The sequence below is a fragment of the Mustela nivalis genome (genome assembly GCF_964662115.1).
Source record: "Mustela nivalis genome assembly, chromosome: 2".
Classification (NCBI taxonomy): domain Eukaryota; kingdom Metazoa; phylum Chordata; class Mammalia; order Carnivora; family Mustelidae; genus Mustela; species Mustela nivalis.
In genome coordinates this window covers 155993967-156016416 of record NC_139021.1, presented here as the reverse complement: position 1 = coordinate 156016416, position 22450 = coordinate 155993967, and the positions used below count along the sequence as shown (strand labels likewise).

Here is a 22450-nt window from a genome sequence, read left to right as displayed (position 1 = left end):
AGGACTGGTGGAAGCTTTGGGGGACCTTTTAGAGGGGAGAGAAAGGACTGTATTGAGTGTGCCAGAAACCACGTGAGTGATCTCACGTTCTCTTCAGAACAGCCCCATTCAGAACAGTCGGCATTAGTATTACCCCGCCTTTGACAGTTGAGGAAACAGAAGTTCTGAGGGGGCAGAGCAGGAACAGACCCAGGATCTGAAGGGTCCCCCCGTGCCTTCTTCCCACGAGAGACCCACCATCACAGGCAAGTCAAGTGAAGGGGGAGTTGAATTTCTCTTTAGTGTTTGTGATTTGATTCTCAGCCTGGTCGCCTTTCTGCCCTCCGGACGCCGTGGAAACATGGGGAAAAGGGCCTTGGACGTGGCACCCCAGGTTTGGATTTTTGTCCTGCCTTCATCCCTCACAGGCGTCTGCGGTCATTTTCCTTTCAGAGACTGGGTCGGACCCGCTCCGTGCTCCACTGTGCTCCCAGTGCCTGGCCCGTGCCGGGCTCAGTAGGTACTCCCTGCGCGGGGAATGAATACATGAAAGAGGAAATGAGGCTCAGGTTCCTCACTTGTGGGTTGGGCTTCCTGCTGATTTCTCTGCCTCCTTTTCCGGGTTCCCAGGAGGAGGAATAAGGCGAGACCGCATTTTAGAGCAGTGCTGTCCCACTGAAATAGGAGTTGTCACAAAGGTGAGCCCCCGATGTCATTTCCAACTGGCTAGCAGCCACCTTTCTCCTTCCCCACCAAAAGAAACAGGTGGAATTATTTGAATGTATCTTATTTAACCCAATCTATCAATTTTATGATCATTTACCATCACACACAAGACTGTCATTTTAATAGGTAATTCATATACACAACCTTAGTGGCATATTTTATGGGCTTCTTCATTCTAAGTCTTGGAAATCCGGTGCCTTTTTACACTGCCAGCGCACCTGAAATTGGACAAGCTGCATTGCGAGTGCTGGACAGCCACACAGGCTGAGAGCGACCACGTTGGTCAGTTACAGGCCTCAGGACCGGACACAGCCAGCTTCCTCTGCTCAATCTTTTTCCAGAAAAGCCATCGGTAGACTGTCGTGGGAACACACAGTGCCCAGGGCGTGTGTCAGGACTTCTCCCATGAAAGAAACTGGAAGAGGAACTACAAAGTCCATGCAGAAGAGTTGGACCAAGAGAAAGAAAGTCCTGCCTTGGTGCCAGTTAGCAGGAGGCTCTGCCCGGAGCCCAGCTGGCGCGTGGCACTGGCCGCCGTGCCAGTTGGCCTCCGCACCCCCCTCCCGGTGCCAGATGGCAGTCTCTCTCAGAGCCCGCGGGCCTGGCAGCAGGCAGAGCTCGTCTCCACTTACTTCAGGAGATGGCGGCATTTGAGGGTTGGCCATTTTGGTCATATGATTTCCACAGTGACCCCCACACCCCTCTGTCCCAGTGCCAGCGGACCCCCATGGGGTGTTGACAAGGGGGACCGGATTCCTTCAGGTGTTTCTTCAAAAGCTTAGGGATGTGTCCTGCCATCTCATTCCTTAACTCTCTCTCTCTGCAAACAATTGTTGCCATCTTACCCGAGCCATCTCATTATCTAAACACGGAATGGTTCCTTCTCTTACTAATACCACTTGAAGAAGGCAGAGAAGAAAGAGCTATGACTCGGCAAGGCTGAGCCCTGCCTTTTCAGCTTTTTCTCCTACCTCTCACCATCTCCCAGATTTTTCTAGGAGGCTTGGCCTTGACCATTGTGGCCCAGAGCAAGCATGAATCTGTGGGCTTGGAACAGATGCTGCTTCCTCACTGTGGAGGTGATTCCAAGGATACCCAGGCTCCCACTGAGGGCAGGGCCCCTCATACACTTCCACGCCATCCATCCAAGTTGAAGTAGGGTTGAAAATGGCCAAACATCCCACGGCTCTTGCTGGGAGAAGCTCAGATGTGACTCTACCACTTTCACCCACCTTCCTGGGGCAAATAAATGTCCTACCCTTCTAGTTCCCTGGAGGAACTATATTCCCTTTGCCTTAGTCCCCAAACCAGTCTACCGTCCTCTCTCCCTGCACATGGGTAAGATGGCCCCTGGACATTTGTTCATCTGGGGTCTTCCCTTTCTTACCTATGACAAACGTGTGTCCTTCCCATTGTCATGTCACCTTCTGGCATCAGAGTCTCCCTCTGGCCCCGACATGATCCGTGTTTATCTTGGTGTATTTTGATGGGCTTTTCCCATCATTCTTTTCTACCCTCCCCCTGCACCCACCTGCCAGTTTCTTCACTCTGCTGTGCTGCCTTTCTGCCCATCTCTTTTCTTCTCCACTGGCCCATCTTTGACACACTGTCCTTCTTTCTGTTTCTGCCTTGTCCCTCTCCCCTCCTCTCGTACTACTGCACTCTCACCTGATTCAGGTATGCCCAGGTAACCCTATCCCTTTCACTGCCCTCATCATTGTGTCTCTCCACCCACTGGGATTTTGAAAGCAACCCCACTGTTGTCTGTAGTGAGATCTGTTGTGTATTGGATGTCATTTTCAGCTCCGACCATGCTAAAAGCAGATACTATTCTAATTTTTAAAGCAGGAAGAAGGCTCAGAGAGGTTAAATCATCCAATCTTTTGGGGGCATGATCCAGTATGGATCCAACCAAGGTCTGTCTGGCTCACCCTAGAAGCCTGGACTCTCCATTTCTCCTTATTATTGATTCTCCCTCCTCCTATTCTTCCTAGCAAATGCCAAAGAAAGCACTTTGCCTCTTGTAAAGCAATAAGTAATTGGAAGATTGTTACTATTTTAGCATACTTCATATTTACATTTATTTGAGGCCATGAACAAGTTCAACCCCTTGCCTAGAGCATGTCTTCTATACTCAGTTCCCCTACTGGCCAGTTCATTTAAGCTTTGGCTGAGCCCAACAACACATCACTCTTAGAGTCACCCAAGTTTACTGCCCACTGTGTGTGACGATGGGACATTCACATGGTTTCTTTACCCAGCGAAGGGTGAGCAGGTAGACGAGTATGTTCTGCCCCGTAGATAAGGAAGGCTGGAAGGAAACGGGTCTGTTTGAGTGGGGAAAGGGCAGTGCAGAGGGAGCCAGCCTGGTTGCAGGGTTTGCTTGTGCTGCAGGACCACTGGGGTAGACGTTGCAAGGGGCCAGAATTTTGACAATTCACATTTCAAAGGATGAGAAATACTTTTGGAAAACAGGGAGAGTCCTAGGTCTCATTGATTTCAAGCAGGGTCTGCAAAGCCATCCATAAGAAATGTTAATGAAAGGGTCATGGCGTAAGGGCAGGACTGGGGGGTCTTTCCTGGACTTCACCAACTCTAAGATGTCCCGATTTCTCTCCTTTTATGTGTAATGTAGGCTTTTGAAGATTTTGTGGCCAACCCTGGGCTCGCTGTATTCCTGCCTTCTGTGCTGTTAGGAACCAATGCCACCCCTTCCCTTTCTTCCTCCCACATCTTGCTTTTTCGGTTTTGTCTTATTTTGGAAGATACCTCAGGGTTTTGTTGTTCCTTTGCTTGGCTCTCTGGCTTGGTGAGGCCACAGTGTCTCCTCTCAAGGGTAGATGACCCAAGCTTGGCAACAGAAAATGATTAGTTTCTCCTTTTATTTCTGATCCTCTTCTTGGAGATGCCCATGGCCCGGGTTTTTCTTTCCTCCAGGGATGCACGGACTGACATTTCCGGGCAGGTTCTCCAGTGACCCCGGGTTCCTTCTCAGGACAACTCTCCTGGCATCCCACCTGCTGTTTTCAATTGCCCCCAACATATCACTGCGCACTTGTCAGCGCTGAATCCCGTCCAAGTCCCCTGCTAACTCAGTCTCACTGTGGCCCCTTCCTGTACTTTCTCCTGGGAGGTCTGGCTAACCTAAGAGCTCAGCATTTTCTGTAACCTTGAAGGTCTCCCTGAGCACACTGTTTCAGATTATTTCTGAAATACTAAATCACAAGTCCTGATTCTATCTCTAGAGAATACTTCTACATCTTCATCTAGAAATGGGCCCCTTTGTTCTTACCCTTCGCTTAATGTCCCTATGAAGTTCCATATTTGGGGAGACTCCCAGTTCCATGGCATTAAAACTGATGACGTTTTTGGTGTGGGATTTTTAAAAAATCACCTTGTATTCCCTGACTGAACCCTTCAAAGAACAAAATCATCCAGGCCTGATCTCCTCCAGAGGGGCCCTGCTTCTGGCTAACAAGATACTTTTCTGTTCTCAAGACCTCCGTGTTGGCTAGAGCTGCTTCTGGTTTCTGAGACATTGACGTGAGGCTCCTGGGGAGGGGGTCATCAAAAGCTGTTCTTGTTCTCAGAGGACATTTTCCGGGAACTCTGTGATGGGGAATGGGATGGGGAGCAGACCAGGGGGCTTGGTGATGATCTAGTCGGGTCCCCTTCCTCTCCAACAGAGGTGGACGAGTGTTCCTGGCCAGATCACGGCGGGTGTGAGCAGGGCTGTGTGAACACTCTGGGCAGCTACAAGTGCTCCTGTGATCCTGGCTACGAGCTGGCCGCCGACAAGAAGACGTGTGAAGGTTGGTGTTGGATCTGCAAGGCAAGAATAGGAAGGGGTCAGGGACAAGTCTCAGGAGATGTGGGGAGGTGAGGGGGCTGTGGGCTGTGGGCGAGGTGATGGGATCCGTGGTGGGGGATGCCCCTGGCTCTCGGAAGGAAGAACAACCCCATCGAGTCACCAATGTGAGAGGGCTGCCCAGATTATAAGAATTGCACCCCAGACACGGCAGCCGGAGCCACGGTCTAGTTTCTTCTGCGGCCGAGAAACATTCACACAATTATTCAGATAAAAAATAAAAGCAAAGGAAAATTGCAGGCACTTTCACGGGATGCAACTAATAGCCCATTTCACTCATTCCGTTTCTACGGGGATGGTGTTCCGTCTCCCTTGCCCACCCGCGTGACACTGCTTGTTCACGGAAGCAGGAGAGGTGCGTAGCTTGCTGCAAACATTCCTCAGTCACCTTTGGTCCAAGTCACTTGGTCCCCAACTCTGCCACTGAGTGACCGGTAAGCACACAAGCATGGGCATCATTTCACAAAGCGGCAAAGACTTGTGCTCAGCCTCAACCCTCCAGTTCCTCCGTGGAAACAGACTAGAGGGAAAGATGCTGGATTAATCAGTTGAGGTTATCAAACTTTTTTTTTTTTTTTATTAAAGAACAGCAGGGCTCATCGCTGCTTGGGGGAAATCGCAGTCACTTGGAACTAAAACCAAATGAATTTTCCTCCTGTTTCTCCCGTGCAGTGGCCTGTGGTGGTTTTATTACCAAGCTGAACGGGACCATCACCAGCCCGGGGTGGCCGAAGGAGTACCCCACCAACAAGAACTGCGTCTGGCAGGTGGTGGCCCCTGCCCAGTACAGGATCTCCCTTCAGTTTGAAGTGTTTGAGCTGGAAGGCAATGACGTATGCTCCTGCGCTCTAGCTGACTGTGTCGGGTGGTGGCTCGGGACTGCAAAGCCGTGAGGGGCTCGGCGGGCAGGGAGGTTGCGTCCTACAGTCGGGGGCTGAATCCAAGGAGAAGCAGGACCAGAGCGAAGGAGGCAGGCCTTGGGGGTGGGAGGTGGTCAAGACAAGTATGTCCCCTTGAGGTAGGAGTCTGGGGGTTAGTGTCCAGCTGAGGGGAACAGCCGGGGTGAGATGCAGCTGGGGACCGGGATGGTAGGAATGGCCTGTCCCCTCCCTTGGGCAGTGGTTGTGGGATGAGCAAGTCAGCCAAGGCCCAGGTAGAGCTCCCCCATCCCCAGAGTGCTCTGCGTGAGTGCCCCCATGTCTACACCTTGGGCCAGAGGGATCCCAGTAGGAGTTGACAGGACACTCCCCCGGAACCTGGCGGAGGGTGTGGCTGTCAGAAAGGGGTCCTGTAGGGAGTCTGGGCTGGAGCCGTGGGAGTACCGGAGGGCTCCCCACCACGCTGTCTTATAGGTCTGCAAGTATGACTTTGTGGAGGTCCGCAGCGGCCTGTCCCCTGATGCCAGGCTGCACGGCAAGTTCTGTGGCTCCGAGATGCCCGAGGTCATCACCTCCCAGAGCAACAACATGCGTGTGGAGTTCAAGTCAGACAACACGGTCTCCAAGCGTGGCTTCAGAGCCCACTTCTTCTCAGGTGTGCGGGTCTGGAAACGAGGTCACGGACTGCAGGGGACAGGTCTGGGCAGGCTCTCAGCCTCTGGGGCACCCACCTACTCCTCTCAGCACAGTCCTTCCTGGCCTCTAACTAGCTTATGGTCCCTGTGCTTAAGTGCTGGGTGGGCTTCACCTCCTTATTCTTTAAGGAGTCTTCGTTGTCCTCACGAAACTAAAGCACACAATGTTCAGTGACACATTATCACCAGTTATGGCTAGGGCAGGGAGATGTCAGTGAGCCCCGGAGCGATCCCGGTGTCAAGGGCTGGGGAGGGAGGCCTGTGCTCGACTGTCACCAGAAGGAGCTGGCTTGAGCTACAAAAACCTCAGTGACAACAACAGCTAGAACTTGAGCTGGGACAGCAGAGCAAATACAAGCTAACGCTTACTCTGAGCTGGACTCCGTTTTAAGCCCACATACCAATTCAGTTCCTCCTCCCAATAGCCCTATGAGGTGAGGACACATACTGACTCCATTTTACAGGTGAGGCAACTGAGGCCAGAAGTCAAGAACGGCCCAAGGGCACAAGACCTGGGAGTGGTGGAGCAGGACGGGTGTTGGGCCGTCTTGCCTGGGGCCCACATGCTTCCCTCCTCCACAGGCCAGAGGGGGCGTGGGGTCAGGAAGAAGGAGCCCAGGCTTCTGCATCATGCCAGCTGCTCAATCACTGAGTGGCCATGAGCACTTTCGTGTCCTCAGCCTCAGTCTCCTTATCTGTAAAATGGGGACAGAGTCACCTGGCTCCTCAGGTTGTATGAGAACAGACTTAGATGCTATATGAAATTGCTTCGGGGAGTGCCCATCACATAAATATTCAATTCACGGCAGTTACTTGTATTATTGTTCCTAGGACTATTCTTAATATTAGCCTCCCCTTTAAGGAGCTCCTTGTTGGGGCAGGCAGTAGGATTAAAGGACACAGAGATTTGTTCAAGTGTTTTGGGAGTACAGGAAATTCAGCACACGGCAGGACCAAGGACCACCCAGCAGATGCTGCCCTCGCCCACCCCTGGGCAATCGGGGAGCCTCCCTGGTGGAGGCTACCTTTGAGTGGAGCTCCAAGGTGCAAGGGGATTGCCCTGAGAGCCTGTCGCTCTCCGCAGACAAGGACGAGTGTGCCAAGGACAACGGCGGGTGCCAGCACGAGTGTGTCAACACGTCCGGGAGCTACCTGTGCCGCTGCAGGAACGGGTACCGGCTCCATGAGAACGGGCATGACTGCAAGGAAGGTGAGGCCGCACCGCACCTGGGAGGCCAGGCTGACCTTGGCCTCCAGAGAGTACGTGTGTGTGAGAGTGCAAGGGAGGGGCCTTTCCCTGCTTTCCCTCCTCCCAAAGCGTGGTTTTCCCCAGGGCAGCTCCCTCCTTCTGGAGGCTTTGGTGCCCTCAGGTACCCTCCTGGGGTTACTGTTACAAAGCCGGTACACCCCCAGGCTCCAGAATCTGACTACCTAGGGTTAAATCCTGACTCTGCGACTTACCGGCTGTGTGACTGTGGGCAGGTTCTTTACCTCCCTGAGCTTCCATTTCTTCTGTTTAAAAGGGACTAAACAGACCCTCTTCTTAAAGGAGTGTGAGGAGTAAATGAAAGCATGCCTACAAAGAATTTCAGACAATCTGGGCACCTCTGTAGAGACCCTGACATGTCAATAAATATCAACCATCTATTTCATAATATTTGTTTTCATACACAGCTCTAATAGTAAAATAGAATTCTAAAAAGATTGCTTCCTGCTTCATTTACCATTGGGAGTTCAAGGCCAGATGCCTTTGAATGTCCAATCTTTCTGGAAAGAGCCTCCCTCTGTTCTCACCTTACCCTGTGAAGGGAGTTTGAGCATCTCTAATAAGCACACAGGTCTCTAAGGTCTTGGCTCAGTATAGGGCCCTGCAGAGGAGGTTGTTGGGAGGGAAGTAGTAAAGACTTCAGGCCCCCCTGCTCTAGGATAAGCCTTTCCAAGGTAGGATATCTGACAGGGGTGCACAGCATATGGTCAGGCCGGCCTGGGGTGTTACAGAATGAGCTGAGACAGCTTCAGAAGCAGGGTGCGGCCACCCCCCAACCCCAGCCCTGTGACATAGACATGGGTGGTCGTGGGTTGGTATAAGGCTTGCCTCCTGTGGTGTGGGGGAGGCCAGGAGGGACTAAGGTCCTGCCATCCAAACACCGGCTGCCTTCCTATGGGCTCCTCCAGGAGTGGGACAGGGGTGTAGCAGCAAATGTCCCAGACGCTGAGCCCCTACCCCTGTTGGCATTTGTCCTTTGTGTAGCTGCAGGGCCGAGGTTGTGACGAGCAGGAACCTCCCTTCAGCTGCTGCCTGCCCCCTCCCCTTCCTCCTCCCCCTGACCAGCCCTCCACTGCTCCCACTGGCGCTGGCACCTCCTCCTGCAGCTCAGGGCAGCTTTGGGATGCAGTGAGGGTGATGGGGCTGATGAGGCCCTCAGCTCCCTCTGTTTCCTGTACCAAAGGCAGGCCTGAGTTCAAGTCCCGATCCCACCCCTTACCAGCGAGTCACTCTCCATCTCTAAAGTTATTTTCTCATTTGCAAAGTGTTAAGGAGCAGATAAGGGAATGCATTCAAAATGCTTAGCGTCGTGCCCAGCACACCTTCTGGCTGTTGACTGAGACACTGCCCACTGAGCAAGTCATGGGAACCCTCTTTGCTAACAGCACCATAGCCAAGGCAACATCTGTGTCCTTTAAATGAAGCTGCTTCAAAAATCTACAACAAATATATGTGGGAGGCATGGTGATGAAGGCCTCTGTTGGCACTTGCTAAGCCTTTTGAATGCATTGTCTCATTTAGTCCACATATCCCCCTACGACGTGGGTACCCTTTTTACAAATAAGGACACCGAGACTTAGGTAAGTGCCCAAGTCCCACGGCTTGCAGGCGATGCACCCAAGTCCATTTGACCTCAGTGCCTGTGGTCTCAACCACTAGCTACCCTCTTTCCAAGGATAACCATGACATGAATAGGAATAGTAGGGAAAACGTGTCACTGGAGCGCCTCCAGGAAGGCAGCAAATCCAAATAAACTCTCTAGCCAGAGGACACTTGACTCAGGCTGACCCCTCCCCCCACATTTGATAATGACCCCATCACGAATGAGAGATGGAGGCTCCCCCTGGAGGGCCTCTGGGGCTGCCCACCAGTGACCTGCTTCTCTCCGCATGTGTCCCCGCACCCCCCTCCAGCCGGCTGTGCCCACAGGATCAGCAGTGCGGAGGGGACCCTGGCAAGCCCCAACTGGCCTGACAAGTACCCCAGCCGGAGGGAGTGTACCTGGAACATCTCTTCCACTGCAGGCCACCGGGTGAAACTTGTGAGTCATTTTCATAGTTGACGGGCAACACAGACTTTGGTTTCAAACCCACAGGGGGGGGGTTGCATCTCTGCTCTGCCCCTTCCGGGCTCTGAAACTTGAGAAAGTTGAAATTCAACCCTTCCAGGACTTGGTTTCATTGTCTGGAAAATGGTGTTGCTGATGAAGCCTTCCTCGTGGGGCCGCTGCACAGGGATCAGGGGGGAGGGGGCAAGGAAATCTCTCTAAATAGCACCTATTCGAAGTGGTACCCGTTGGAGGGGGCGTTCCCTGCACAGATCGAAAAAGCTGACATTCAGTTGTTTCCAGCTGTAATTTTTGATGGAACAATACATTCTCAAGGGAAAAAAAAAAAAAAAAGTAAACAGTTCAGAGCATTGGAAAGTGGAACTCAAAAGCTTCTAGACCCCCCATGCCCACTTCAGAAATGAAATCTCTGAACTTTTTTTGGTAAATTCTACCAGACATTTCCTATGCAAATATAATAATGTACTTACAAGCATGGGAAAAATATATATCCTTTTTCTTGCCCAGACTTCTTGAATGGACTCTTATCATTCATCTTCCTCTGTAACTTACATTTAAAAAAATTAACAATAGGAGGTTAGGTTATTCATGTGTATTCTCTCTTGAATTAGAATATTAAAGTCTCTCGTGCATATGATTGTCGGTGCGCACACTGTGCTCGGTTATTTCAGAGGAGAACTTGAGTCTCTGGTCCAAGTCTCGTTTCTCAGCCCCCAGAGGCTCCCGGATCCTGGAGTATAAAGCAAACCCTCTCGCCAGCCGGAGGAGGTAAACCCCAGACAGACGGTTTCTAACTGGTTCTTCTGACTCTGGCGATTTGTAAGCTCTCCAGAAAGCATATGGATGTTCCTCTGAAGTATGGGCCAAAAATGCAGGGAGAATGGAAGGGAACAAAGGAGAAGGTGATAATAAGCAGACGATGGCCCGGGGACTTGCCAGGGTGTTTACTGGCGGGTGAGGGCGGTGCGGAGGACAGGTGGGTCAATGCGCGCCCACAATAGAGCGCAGGTGCTGGGGTCTGTCTGTGCCAGGCCCTGGGCAGCGAGGGGTGGCAAAGGCAGAGCCCGTGACCACAGGGTGCTCACAGAAGGCACCTCATATGCACAGCTGCCCATGTGGGAAGTGCTGTCGGTGGCTTTCCTGGGTGTGAGAACCGCCTTGTATCTGGGGGGTTGGGGAACCCCCCCGGAGTGCGCTGATGTAGTGCGCCCCCCAACGCTGCCCTCTGCTGGAGAAGGTTCGCAATGGCAACATACAGCTCCGGTTTCGGCGGGGCAATGGCGCCCCCTGGAGGTGGGAACGCGCAGCCTGTGCGGTGGGAAATAGCGCTTCTGTCCCAGCACCACAAGATTTTTGTAGTTGCCCAACGTCTTCCCCTTCTTTACAGTGCTAAGGAACTAAGGCAATTGATCACTGGGGCCAGAGTTAGGCCAGATCTCAAATTTATATGACGTTCATACGTATTTGTGCTAGTTAAAAAAAAAAAAAACTTCCTTGGGAAGTGCATGGTGGATGTCTTGATCATGTTCTTTTTGCTACCAGAATATGTGAATTGAATACTTTCCCAAAAGCTGGTGTTTCACTGTATGGGGGGCAGCAACAGGGTGTCCCATGGGTGTCCCTCCCGTTGCATCACCCACCCTGATGCTGCTGGTCTCGCCTCCTGCTTCTGCCCACTGTGTCTATACCACCCCCAATCCCAGCTCCCCTTCTATAAGGTGTGAAGAGCTTTGCCTATTTCTACTGTTTGTCATTCCTGTGAAAGTCCACACTGCTAATGATCCCTCTCTACCAACATCCCTGTCCTGTCTTTCCAGCAACTCTCTTATGAATTCAGACTCCCCTCACCCCCCACTAATGTCTTCTCTTCCTGCTCTGTCCTTTGGTTCAAGACTTCATCTAACCCTGTCGCCTCTCACTTGTCCCATCTTCCTGGCAGCTGTGGGCAGGCCGTCAGTCATTCAGCTGCCCGGTCCCTAAGAAGCTCTGCATTTGGAGTTGTGAAGCTTGGTGTATGGCCTGGAATGGAGGGGCTCCCCTGGTCAGCTTTGGGGGACAGGGAGGAGGTGGGCAGTATAGCCTGGTGAAGGTTAGAAGTGTGGGCTGGAATCAGGCTGGCTGGGGACTAAGTCCAGTTCCAGCCTCCTCTAGCTTGGAGGAATACTCTTGGGCAAGATATTTCTCTAAGACTCAGTTTTCCCCTTCTGCACTTTGGGTCTAAAACTAACTCTCCCTCTTAGTCCCAGAATTAAGTGAGAAAATGCTCATGAATATTTGGCGCAGGAAAAAACTCTCTTCAAATGCCAGCCACTATGAGGATATAGACGAGGAACAGTGTGCATTTCACACAGCCTTGTCCCATCATTTGTACTGAAGGATTGCACAGCATAGCACAAAGGTGGAGGGCGGGGGCTCTGCAGCTGGACCTCCAGCCCTACCAGTGGGTGACCTTGGGCAAGTCACCTGACTGCTCTGACCTCAGTTTCCTCATCTGTAAAGTGGGGATGGTAGAAGTAGACACAGCACAGGGATGTGAGGATGATATGGTTGTATTTGTAAAGCACTTTTAACAGCTCCTGACCCAGAGGGAGTACCTGATCTTTGCTGCTATCCCTATTAAGTGAGAAAGATCCTTGTGATGGGACAGAGGAGCCCAGCTATCTCAGCTGCAAAGTGCCCAAGCAACAGTAGCTCCTGTGATTACCGCGTAGGGTTGTTTGGGAACCAGAAGAGAGTGTCCCATGCACCCCGTCCTCTCCCAGTCTCCGGAGAGGTGGCCCTTGGCCCAGCTGAGTGCGAGGCCCCGCTTCCCTTCTGCTCTTCCATCCCCAGACATTTAACGAGTTTGAGATCGAGCAGCACCAAGAATGTGCTTACGACCACCTGGAGCTATACGACGGGCCTGACAACCAGGCCCCCCTCCTTGGCCGCTTCTGCGGCAGCAAGAAACCGGACCCCGTGGTGGCTTCAGGCAGCAGCCTGTTTCTCAGGTTCTATTCAGATGCGTCTGTGCAGAGGAAAGGCTTCCAGGCAACTCACAGCACAGGTACAGCCTGCTTGGACCCACGGGGCTAGGCCTAGATGGCCACCGAGGCAGGGAGACAAACACCTTTCCTGCTGACACTAGGAGGTGGGAGGTGCGCGGTCACGTGTCCCTGTAACAGTGAAACTGTAGGGGGAAGAGTTGTTTTCTTTGAATGTCCTTAATCGACATTTAAAGTGGGCAACCCTTTGTTGGGGCCACCCTTCTTTCCTCTCGCCCTCCCTCTCTCCCATCCTCTTTCCCAAACATATTGGTAAGCTTGCTGGTCCATGAAATCCCAAAGTCTGGGAGCTGAGGGGCAGAGAGCAGCCCCTGTCATCTCCTAAGGGCCAGTTCTGGAAAATGGAAAATGTTTCTACTACCCATTATTTTCCTTCCACTTAACATGTCACATCTCGGGGATTCGACATTTCCCAAAGACAGCTCAGACCTGGAGGAAATTCTCAGCAAGAGCACGTGGGGTTGAGAGTCGGCAGGCAGGCAGGACTGGACCACACAGAAGCCACACCATGGGGAGCTCGGCCCCTTGGAGGCATGGAGCACATTGAGGACAGGCAGTGGAGGAACTTGCCTTCAGAATTTCTGCCAGTTTCTAATTGGCGCTCACTCTCCTTTATCCGTTTCTTTTATGTGGTCTCTAGTGGCCTAGACGAGATAGCGTGGGACCCAGGCCAACCAGAGTTATAGTCCTAGTCACAAACTCAGAAGCCAGCATTGCAGAATACAAGCCCAAAGTATGAGGCTCACCTCACTCGTGACACCCCCAGGAGCCTCAAAGTCAGTCTATTCTCACCACTGTCAGATGCTGGAGGAAGTCAGTCTCTAATCTGAGGTTTCTGGGTTTGAGAGTGACCAGTGGTTCGGATGTGCTTTGGGTGCCCTCTCTTGGCAGCAGTTACAAATTACAGTAAGCAGCTGGGGCTGGAGATCCCCCAGGTGCTTCTAGAACTTCCAGTTAACTAGGTGGTAGAGATCCAACCAGGCAGTTTTTTCCAGTAGCTTGCTTAGGAATTCCCCGGAGGCCTTATGTGACCCAATCCTGCAACATAGGACCTTGGCTGCGAAGAGCCAATTTGGACCCCCCCCTCAGCAAGCCCTAAAACTCAGACCTATCGGCCTCTGTTTATGCCTCTGTAAAATGGGATGAGGAAACCTGCCAGACTTTCCTACAGGGCACATGCAAGGTCCCGTAGAGAAAGCGGACTGGCAGGGTTGAAGAGAGAAGGCCCGGGCCAGGAAGCAGGTGGGGGTGGCCCACGGGTCTCTGTGCCAAGGGGACGGGGCGGCTGTCTCTCTGCTCCAGAGTGCGGGGGCAGGCTGAAGGCTGAAGTGCAGACCAAAGAGCTGTATTCCCACACCCAGTTTGGGGACAACAACTACCCGAGCCATGCCCACTGCAACTGGGTGATCGTGGCCGAGGACGGCTACGGTGTCGAGCTGATCTTCCGGACCTTTGAGGTGGAGGAGGAGGCCGACTGTGGGTACGACTACATGGAGGCCTACGACGGCTATGACAGCACCGCGCCCAGGCTCGGCCGCTTCTGCGGCTCTGGGGTGAGTGCACAGGGTGCCTGAGACACCCCAGGTGCCAGACCGGGGACGGGGGTGGGGGGCAGGGGGCGGCCCCTGCTGCTGGAGCGCATTGGGGAAGGGGAAAGGGGTCCAGAGAGGAGGCGGGGAGTAACCTGGGAGCCCATCAGGAGGGTCCCTGACTGATGCAGGCCCTGTCAGAGCGCCTTCCTTGAGGCTTTTCCACCTGTGTTTGCAAAGGGCTCCCTATCCCACCCCACCTACATTTTGATTGGGCTTTGAGGCTTTTAAACTTGTTTTAAATCATGCTTTTGTATATCTCATGTCTTCACAAGTCTCTCCCCAGGCAATCCAAATGCCTGAGGGAATGATGAGTCTTACTGGAAACACACACTTGGGCTCCGGGTCCTCATCATTTTTCTCATTGTCACCTCTCTCCTCAGCCCCCTGCCCCGGACAGGGCAGGCCTGGGTTGGTCCCTGTTTCCCTGCACCTCATCTAGAAGCTGGCACCTGGGGCAAGTGTGTGAACGGGCCGGTATGGGGTCCTGGTCAGGCTCTGTCTGAGCCACACTGGGCGCCGCTCCCACTGGGCCCCTGTCCTCTCCTTGTCTCGGTCCGGAGCTGTTCACACAAGCTTCTTTGCTGTCAGCTGAATTTACATCAGCTCATTTTGGAGTCGAGATTGCCTCTTGTGCTGATCCAAACCTCAAAGTGGCGTTTATATCGGTCTCTGAATAATTTACCATCATCTTCCCTCGCCTTCCCGAAAAGAAAGGATGACAAAGTGTGACCTGACCAACGCCATGCCTTTGATAAAGTCTTTCAAAGACTGTGGGGCCTACGTGCAGAGGAAAACTTTGGAGAGTCCCAACCAGTGAGTTGTGTGGGAAGCCCAGTTAGGTCCCTCTGCGCCCTGGAAGACAGCAGCCTCAGAGCCTGGCTCCCCTTCCTTGAGCCCTTGGCGACACCTATGTGACAAATTCAGAGGCTCCGTGCCGTGTTTCACTCCTAGGAGGACAGGGTCTGGGCCGCAGACCCTGCGGTGTTTGGTGTTTGGTCGGCTGGGAGATCTATCCCAGGAGTGACCTCACGGTCAAAAAGACCTGAGCTGGGGTCCTGATTAGCTGTGTGATCTCGAGTTTCAGTTTTCGTAAGTGTAAAATGGAGACAACACCCCCCTGGTGAGGTTTACATGAGGTAAGATCTGAAAGCGGTCAGAATAGTCCCCAGCCCATCTGTGCCCTTCATAACCCATAGAGTCCATATAAGCTGTGGGTCTAGGACTGTCTTTGAAATCATAGGGCCTGGGGAGCTCTTTTCTGGAGCAGAAAAGGCAATGTTTTCCTTTGAAAAGGAGCTTGTGTCAGTGTCTTTCAGAGTCTCTGGTACCTGGGACGCCCTGTGGCAGCACAGACCTGCCCGTGTTCTCATGTAACCTCTGTCTCATCCTCCGTATTTAAAACTCCAGCCACAGCCAACTGACCTGATGTCCCCCTGGTTTTCTTCTGCCCTCTCCTCAGCCACTGGAAGAGATCTACTCTGCAGGAGATTCTCTGATGATTCAGTTCCACACGGATGACACCATCAACAAGAAAGGCTTTCACGCCCGATACACCAGCACCAAGTTCCAGGATGCCCTGCACATGAAGAAATGACATCAATGTTCATGAAAGACGGGAACTGAGAAAGTATTTTATGACAATAGCACCTTGTGAATCTGCCCTAAACCAATGTAGAGTTGTTGTGTTTTTTGGTTGTTTTTTGTTTTTTGTTTTCTTCTCAAACAAGAACTCAAAATCTAGTCTTGGAGGTATGTATCTGGTAAGGCTCAGCCAAGAAGGAGGAGGGAAGATGTTTGATTCTGGTCATAATGTTATCAATCATGGACTTTGAGAGAAGATTAAGGTTTTGAAATCACCTGCCACTCAAGCTATGCCTGGTCATACTCATTCTCCTGTCCCTTTCTCCTGTGGGGCAAGATGCCCGCCCTTGGGTTGGTCATGCCTCTGTTTCTAGACATGCTTTGCCAGGTGCCAGGCAATGTGACTGTGTCCTGGAGACTCAGGCTGTCTTCTGTCCACACTGAGCAGTGAGGATAAATGCTTGGCCATGGCTGTTTTGTGACTCACAGCTTTGGCTGGAGATTTTCGCTTTCTGTCTGCCAGGGACATATCAACCAGGAACCCTGAGAATACAGATCTCAGGCCTGGAAAAGAACTTGCAGGAGGCAGTGCACAGAGGGACCTGGAGTGTGAGCATCACTTTCACCACACTGGTAGACCTCAAGCCTTCCCTCTAAGTCTCCTTGCCACTTTGGGCTTCCCCCTTGGGAGGCTAAAGCAGCCACTGTGAACTCTAACAACATATCTGCTGGTGAGACTCCCCAGTGTGCTGAGAAGAAAACATCTTGGCTTCTCCTGACACCCGTCCTGGCTGACTTCAGAAGACCCCCACCATGGACTTGGAAGACCATTTCCTCCTCCAGAGTTGGAGATACTTGCTGTGGTTGACCTTGACTTCTAGACAACTGATTCAAACTGCGTTTGCAAGACGTGCAAAGACAGCCCATGAAGGACGAGTTCAGGTCCCCGTGGGGCAAACACTGTTGAAAATGGAATTGTAAGTCATGTAGGATTCATGCATCATCTGTGGGAATAGTCAACCTGTGACTAACTTCTGTCACCAGTCAGGCTGCGAAGTGCGTGGTACTGAACTTCGCTCAGGCCAACTGGTACTCAGCCCCCAGCTTGCAATCAGAATTCACCACACTTGGCACTTGTTCTAGAGGAAGTGTAGAGGATGTTGTTTACATAATTTTAGAACCTCCACGTGTACTTTTAAGCAGTGAGGTAGTTTTGAATGGCATTTCATTAAGGCATCTATGGGCATTATGAGCTAAAAGCTGTGGTATGTTAGCTTTAAAAGAGTATTTATGTTGGAATAATTTTTAAATAATGTTTACATAACTCTAAGTCCTGTGGGGTTGGTATTGAGCACAGGACGGCACACGAGAGTGTTTCCCGTGTGAGACCCGAGATAGCTCCCGAGCACCAGAATTCCTCTGGGATGATACGACGTCATTGTAAACAAAGTATTTGTGAAAGCTTAAAAGTTATATTTTTTGAAGATCAGAATGTGCCCTCAGAGGACTCTGTCTAATTAAAATGATGGCTGGGAGTAAAACAAAGGATAATACAAAGAAACGTAGAAGAAATGCATGGAAATATTTTTTTCCTTAAAACAGAGAAAAATTCAAAATATTATTATTAATAATAATATATGTGTGTATATATGTATGTATGTAAAGGACCAGCTGTCAGAGCCTTAATCGACGCAGTGTGACCAGTGCCGACCCGCTGACCGTAGCTTCACCGTGCGGGCCTTCCTGGAGCAGCCCTGCGTTTTATGCATGTCGTTCCCCAGTCCCTCTCTGGGCCCTGGATGGAGATTCGGTCCGTGTTCTCACATCCAGACACCTCCTAGGCCCTGCCCCGGCGGCACTCGGGCTCAGCCACGGGAGCCCTTTGTCTTGTGGTCCAACCTGCCCTCTAAGGTGGATCCCAGCTCTCAGAGTATTGTATTTTTCTGGGGTTTTACTTTGTCTCATCGTATGTGCCCACATTGAAGCTGAAACCAGAATACATAGGTGGCTACGAGAGGTCTTGCTCCAGCGACAGAAAAATCCTGTCTTCTAACATTTTAGACATCTGAATAGAATCAACGAATTCTGTGGAAAAGTGGGAGAGAGTCAGAAACAGAGTTGGCTCTGCCTCAAGGTTGGCCACCCTCGTGGAACAATGGTACTTATTTTTATCTCTGTAGTAGGAATATTTTCAAAAACACCCAACTTGGCCAGCTTGAAACAATGGGACGCTTATGAAAACGTTTAGTGAGGCCTTCTGCGAGTGACATCAGACAAGACAAGCCCTGATTCAGCTGGGGCCGGCCAGCCCGCTCCCCGGGAAGCTCGCACGGGGACTAATGCCTTGGCTTGGGAACAGAAGGTCCCCTCCGCAGGAAAACCCAGGCCCACTGCTGAAGGTCCTCTCAGGGGACCTTGTACCAACCTGCTTTGTCCTATAATTGGGTGCTAGGCCTTGGGGATGTCACGTTCACAGAATTACCTTGGTAACCTGATGAAATACTTGGAGTCCGGGTCATCGGCCTGGTCCAGTTCTGGTGTGATCTGGTCTGGCAGAAGCTAGAACCTGAATCCCAGGGCAGGGTGAGGGTCTGGAACTAACGTTAGCTTGTGGAGTTTCTCCAAACGGACACGAGGAGGCTGTGTACTGATTCACTCTAAAACCGTTTTCCTTAAGTTTTGTCTTACTCATGAAACCCTCAGCCTATATAAATTGTTTGTAAAACCCTAGTAACTAGCAAATTCTCACGGGGATTTGCCACTGATCTGGTCCAATCGAAGAGTCTCAAATAACTTGCAGTATTGTTGTTCAGTTTTCGAACAAATGTTCCCTTGGCTTCGGCTTCCTTGTTTTTCAAGTTTTTTTGGTAGTTCGGACTTCTGAAAAATAATCTCAAATGCCTAAAAGTTTTCTTTTTAAAAAAGAAAAACTGTTTAGAGTGCTATCTATAAATATGTTGTACTTTTTATTTTGTTTAATTTTGCATTTCATGAACTGTTAGTTTCAAAGAGAAAGTGGAGGGGAGCTAACATATCTGTCTAGAAAGAATTGTTTCATTAAAGAATGTGGATTTATGGATGTGTCCTGGGTTTGTATCACTAGTCCAGACAAGAGTGGTCCTCTTGGCAATAACTTCCTCTAATGCCACCAGACTTGAGGATAGAAAAAGGGGTCATCTTCTCATTGGTTTTCTACTCTCTGGTGAGTACCCAGTGCCTGGTCCAGAACAGGGACCTATTGGACCCAGAAAGTCATGAGCAAAGTTGAAGACGGTTTCAAAGTCATGCCCTTTCTTGAATCCAAACAAGTTGGAAATCTGACAGCATGCTTGTTGTGGACTGGTTGCTATGGTGACCGAGCTTGAGATGGTAGGCTCTACCCATTTGTCCCTCAGCACCTCTTTCTACTCATCTCCACCTGCCTCTGTGCCTGAGGACCACAGCTGGCATCTAAAACTAAAGATCAGACCTCCTGTAATTTGGCCCTCTCTCTCCCTCTCTCTCTTTCTGGGCTCTGGCAGCCACTCCTATGCCCCACTCAGGCCTAGGGCTGGTCATGACACCAGCTTGTGGAATCCTGGGGCACTTTGTTATCCCCCAAGGAGGACCCTTATAAGTAGTCCTTGGAAAAAGTCCTCGTCAAATACAGCAAATCTGTATCTCACTTATTTCCTGTGATACAGGCTCATTTTTAACCCAAGACAGAAGTTCCATCGAGTCAAGGACAGTCTTCTCATGCTGACCAGCTGAGGAGACCGTGGGGGTGTGTTTAGGATTTTGTGGGTCCTATCAGGGAATGGTGATAAGGAACTGTGTATTTTTTTTTTTTAAACACTCAGCCTCGTCTTTTTTTTTTTTTTTTTTAAAGATTTTATTTATTTATTTGTCAGAGAGGGAGAGAGAGGGCGAGAACTAGAGTGAGCACGAGCAGGTGGGTGTGGGGCGGCAGAGGGAGAAGCAAGCTCCCCACTGAGCAGAGAGCCCAATGTGGGACTCGATCCCAGGACCCCAGGATCATGACCTGAGCCCAAGGCAGACGCTTAACCGACTGAGCCACCCAAGCGTCCCACTCAACTTGATCTTAATGCAAAACAATCTAAATGCAGAACTCTTTCGCAACTGTTTTGTGCTGTGTGTGGAGGGTCAAGGTTTTAGGACTTTCTTTCTTGCTGTTACCAGTACCTCAAGAGTGAGCCCCCATGGGACAGGGGTATGAATGCTGGATGGATCAGTCAGGGTAAGGTAGTTCAGGCAAGCAACCCCCAGATATCAGGAATTACACTGGAAAGGCTGACTTCTTGTTCTTACTACATGTGCATTTCTGCCATCTGGAAGCTCTTCCACATTACCCTTGGTCAGGATGGGGTGATGGGGCCGCTGCTACCTGGAGCTTTGCTGATTTCTCTGGCTGAGGGAAACTGACAGAACACGCACTGTCTTTGACCACTGCCAGCGAGGGCCACATCGCTTCCACTCCCATGTCTTTGGCCAGAGCAGCCCATACGGCTACTCTCAACTGGGAGTCAAGGAATAGAAGTATCTGGTGGGCCACATTAATGACTCTCACATGTGACATTCATAGATAGAGACATGACCAGAATCTTTCTGTGTGTTTTAACATTTTACTTCATCGCTATTTCCTTACTGATGTTTTAGATACAGATTTTAAACAATCAAGAGTAAGGCCATTTATCATTCAGAATGTTCCAGGTTTTTAAACTAACCGGTTATTGCCTGGCAAACCATTCTATGTGAGGATACAAATGATGAGGGCGTCTCAGCTTCGGTGGCCATGATCTCTCACCCACAAAAGGGCATGCCTTCTACAGTTTCTGAGAAGATCATTCCCAGGCCTAACACTGCCAGAGGAGGAGATGAGCTCCACTCATCTCATCCATTCCCTCGTGTTTTGAGTAATGGTGCCATGTTCCTTTGGCCAGACCAACCACCTAGTTTCAGTGGGAGGGAGTGGCCTCCTGGGGCACATACCCAAGCCAGACCAATCAGATCATCTTCCTGGAATTGAAGTTTTGATCAAGGGGCAAAATTTTGATCACGGGGCAAAGGCGTTGAGATGTGTTAGAGCTCATTTTCCCTGGGAAGAAAACCTGAGAAGACGGTGGAGGGTCTCTGCTGTGGAAGCCTGAGGAGCACCCTCGCTCTGCCTTCCCAGAGCCTCCTTCCCTGGCTTCTCTTCTTTCTGTGAGTTTTGCTCTACCCAGCCAATAAAGCCCCCTTCTTCTTAAGTTAATCACAGTCCATTGGATGCCTGTGACCCAAGAACCACAACTGGCCTGGACACTTGGCCAGTGCACCACCGACTAGAGGTCTTAGCAATTCTCCTAAAGGAACAATTAGAAGGAGGGATGATAGTCAGTGGATGTTGACAATTTTGACAAAGAGTCAAAAAGGACCTCACTGGCCTTACCCACCATAGACAGCCTAGCCAGAGGGGGCGGGGACCATGAACTAGAGTCCCTCGGTGCAGCTCTCTGGTCCAGGTGGGAGTCAATGCCCACCAAGTGAAGTTAGAGGCGCACCCTGTTCCAGTTGTACTGATTTCACTAGCCTGGTCATTGTAAACCTTATTAGCCCCACTTTACAGATTGAGACTGAGACTGGAAGAAGTTACTTTACTTGCCTAAGACCATGAAGCTTCCATAATGGCAGCTAAGGGGTTAAACACCGGCCTGTCTGAACTGTTGTCTCCATGATATCCAGACACCAGGACGTCAGCGGAGGTGTCCCTGTGGAGTCTTGGGACGTGAAAGCCCCGTGAAACACCGGCCATGTGGGTCTTGCTCAGTCTGGTCTCCTCAGGCCTGGATCCCTGCGCCCCAAATCCATTTTCCCTGCCTGAACACACAGGGTCCCGTGCCCTCTGTGAGCTGAGCCCCAAACCGGGGACGTCAGCTTCCTTCTGCACATTTTGCTCTGCTGTCAAATCTGACTGCCTCTAGCTCCACAGGAAGTCACAAACCCATTCACTGCTCTCCATTTCCACTGTCCCCCTGTCCCAGGGCGGCCTCCACCAGCGCTCACCGGCCCGTGACCAGCCAGGCAGCCCTTGTCATCTGGGCTTCCCAGGGAAGCCAGGTCATCTGCGCCAACATCACCTAGCTCCTCTTCTGCTTCCACTTTGACTCCTGAAAGCCGTGTCACCACCCCGCAACAGAAGTCTCTCTGTGCCCTGCCATGCTCACCGGTCAGGCCCCAGCTCAGTCTGTCCCTTGTCGTCGTCGTCGTTGTTGTTAAGACCTTCTGTCTGTTTCCAGTGCAGTTAACATGCCCTGTTATAGTACAATGTAGCAATTCAGTGATTCTGTACATGACTCAGTTCTCCTCAGGATAAGTGTGTTCTGAATCCCCCTCACCAGTGTCACCCCTCCCCCAACTCCCCCTCCGGTAGCCACCAGTTTCTTCTCCAGCGTTAAGGCTGTTTTTGTCATTTGTCTCTTTTTTCCTTCGTTTGTTTTGTTTCTTAAACTCCACACATGTAACTCACGCTGCCTTATTCCTTCCGAGGGCACTCCCTTGGTTTATGCTGCTTCAGAAACTCCTTCCGGGCCTCCTTCCGGGCTGTGCCCGTGGTCATGATGCCAGGGTCCTGGGATCGAGCCCAGCATCGGACTCCCTGCTTGGTGGGCAGGAAGGCTGCTTCTCCCTCTCCCATTCCCACAGCTTGTGTTCCCTCTCTCGCTGTCTCTCGCTGTCTGTCAAATAAATAAATAAATAAATAAATAAAATCTGTA

At 51.2% G+C, this 22450-nt stretch overlaps 1 protein-coding gene across 2 annotated transcripts in view; it reads left to right on the top strand.

Annotated features, from left to right (window-relative positions):
• TLL2 (tolloid like 2) overlaps positions 1-18775 on the top strand; it is a 119283-nt gene extending 100508 nt beyond the window's left edge. Inside the window, exons 14-21 of one of the 2 annotated variants that reach the window (XM_082722144.1) lie at positions 4392-4517; positions 5246-5340; positions 5926-6106; positions 7231-7356; positions 9327-9454; positions 12314-12527; positions 13828-14078; positions 15577-18775. In XM_082722144.1, coding sequence (XP_082578270.1) covers positions 4392-4517; positions 5246-5340; positions 5926-6106; positions 7231-7356; positions 9327-9454; positions 12314-12527; positions 13828-14078; positions 15577-15711 — 1256 coding nt within the window. In that variant the 3' untranslated portion in view covers positions 15712-18775. Of the gene's footprint in view, positions 1-4391; positions 4518-5245; positions 5407-5925; positions 6107-7230; positions 7357-9326; positions 9455-12313; positions 12528-13827; positions 14079-15576 lie in introns of both variants that reach the window. The other variant, XM_082722143.1, reaches the window with a different exon arrangement.
• The last annotated feature ends 3675 nt before the right edge of the window (positions 18776-22450 follow it).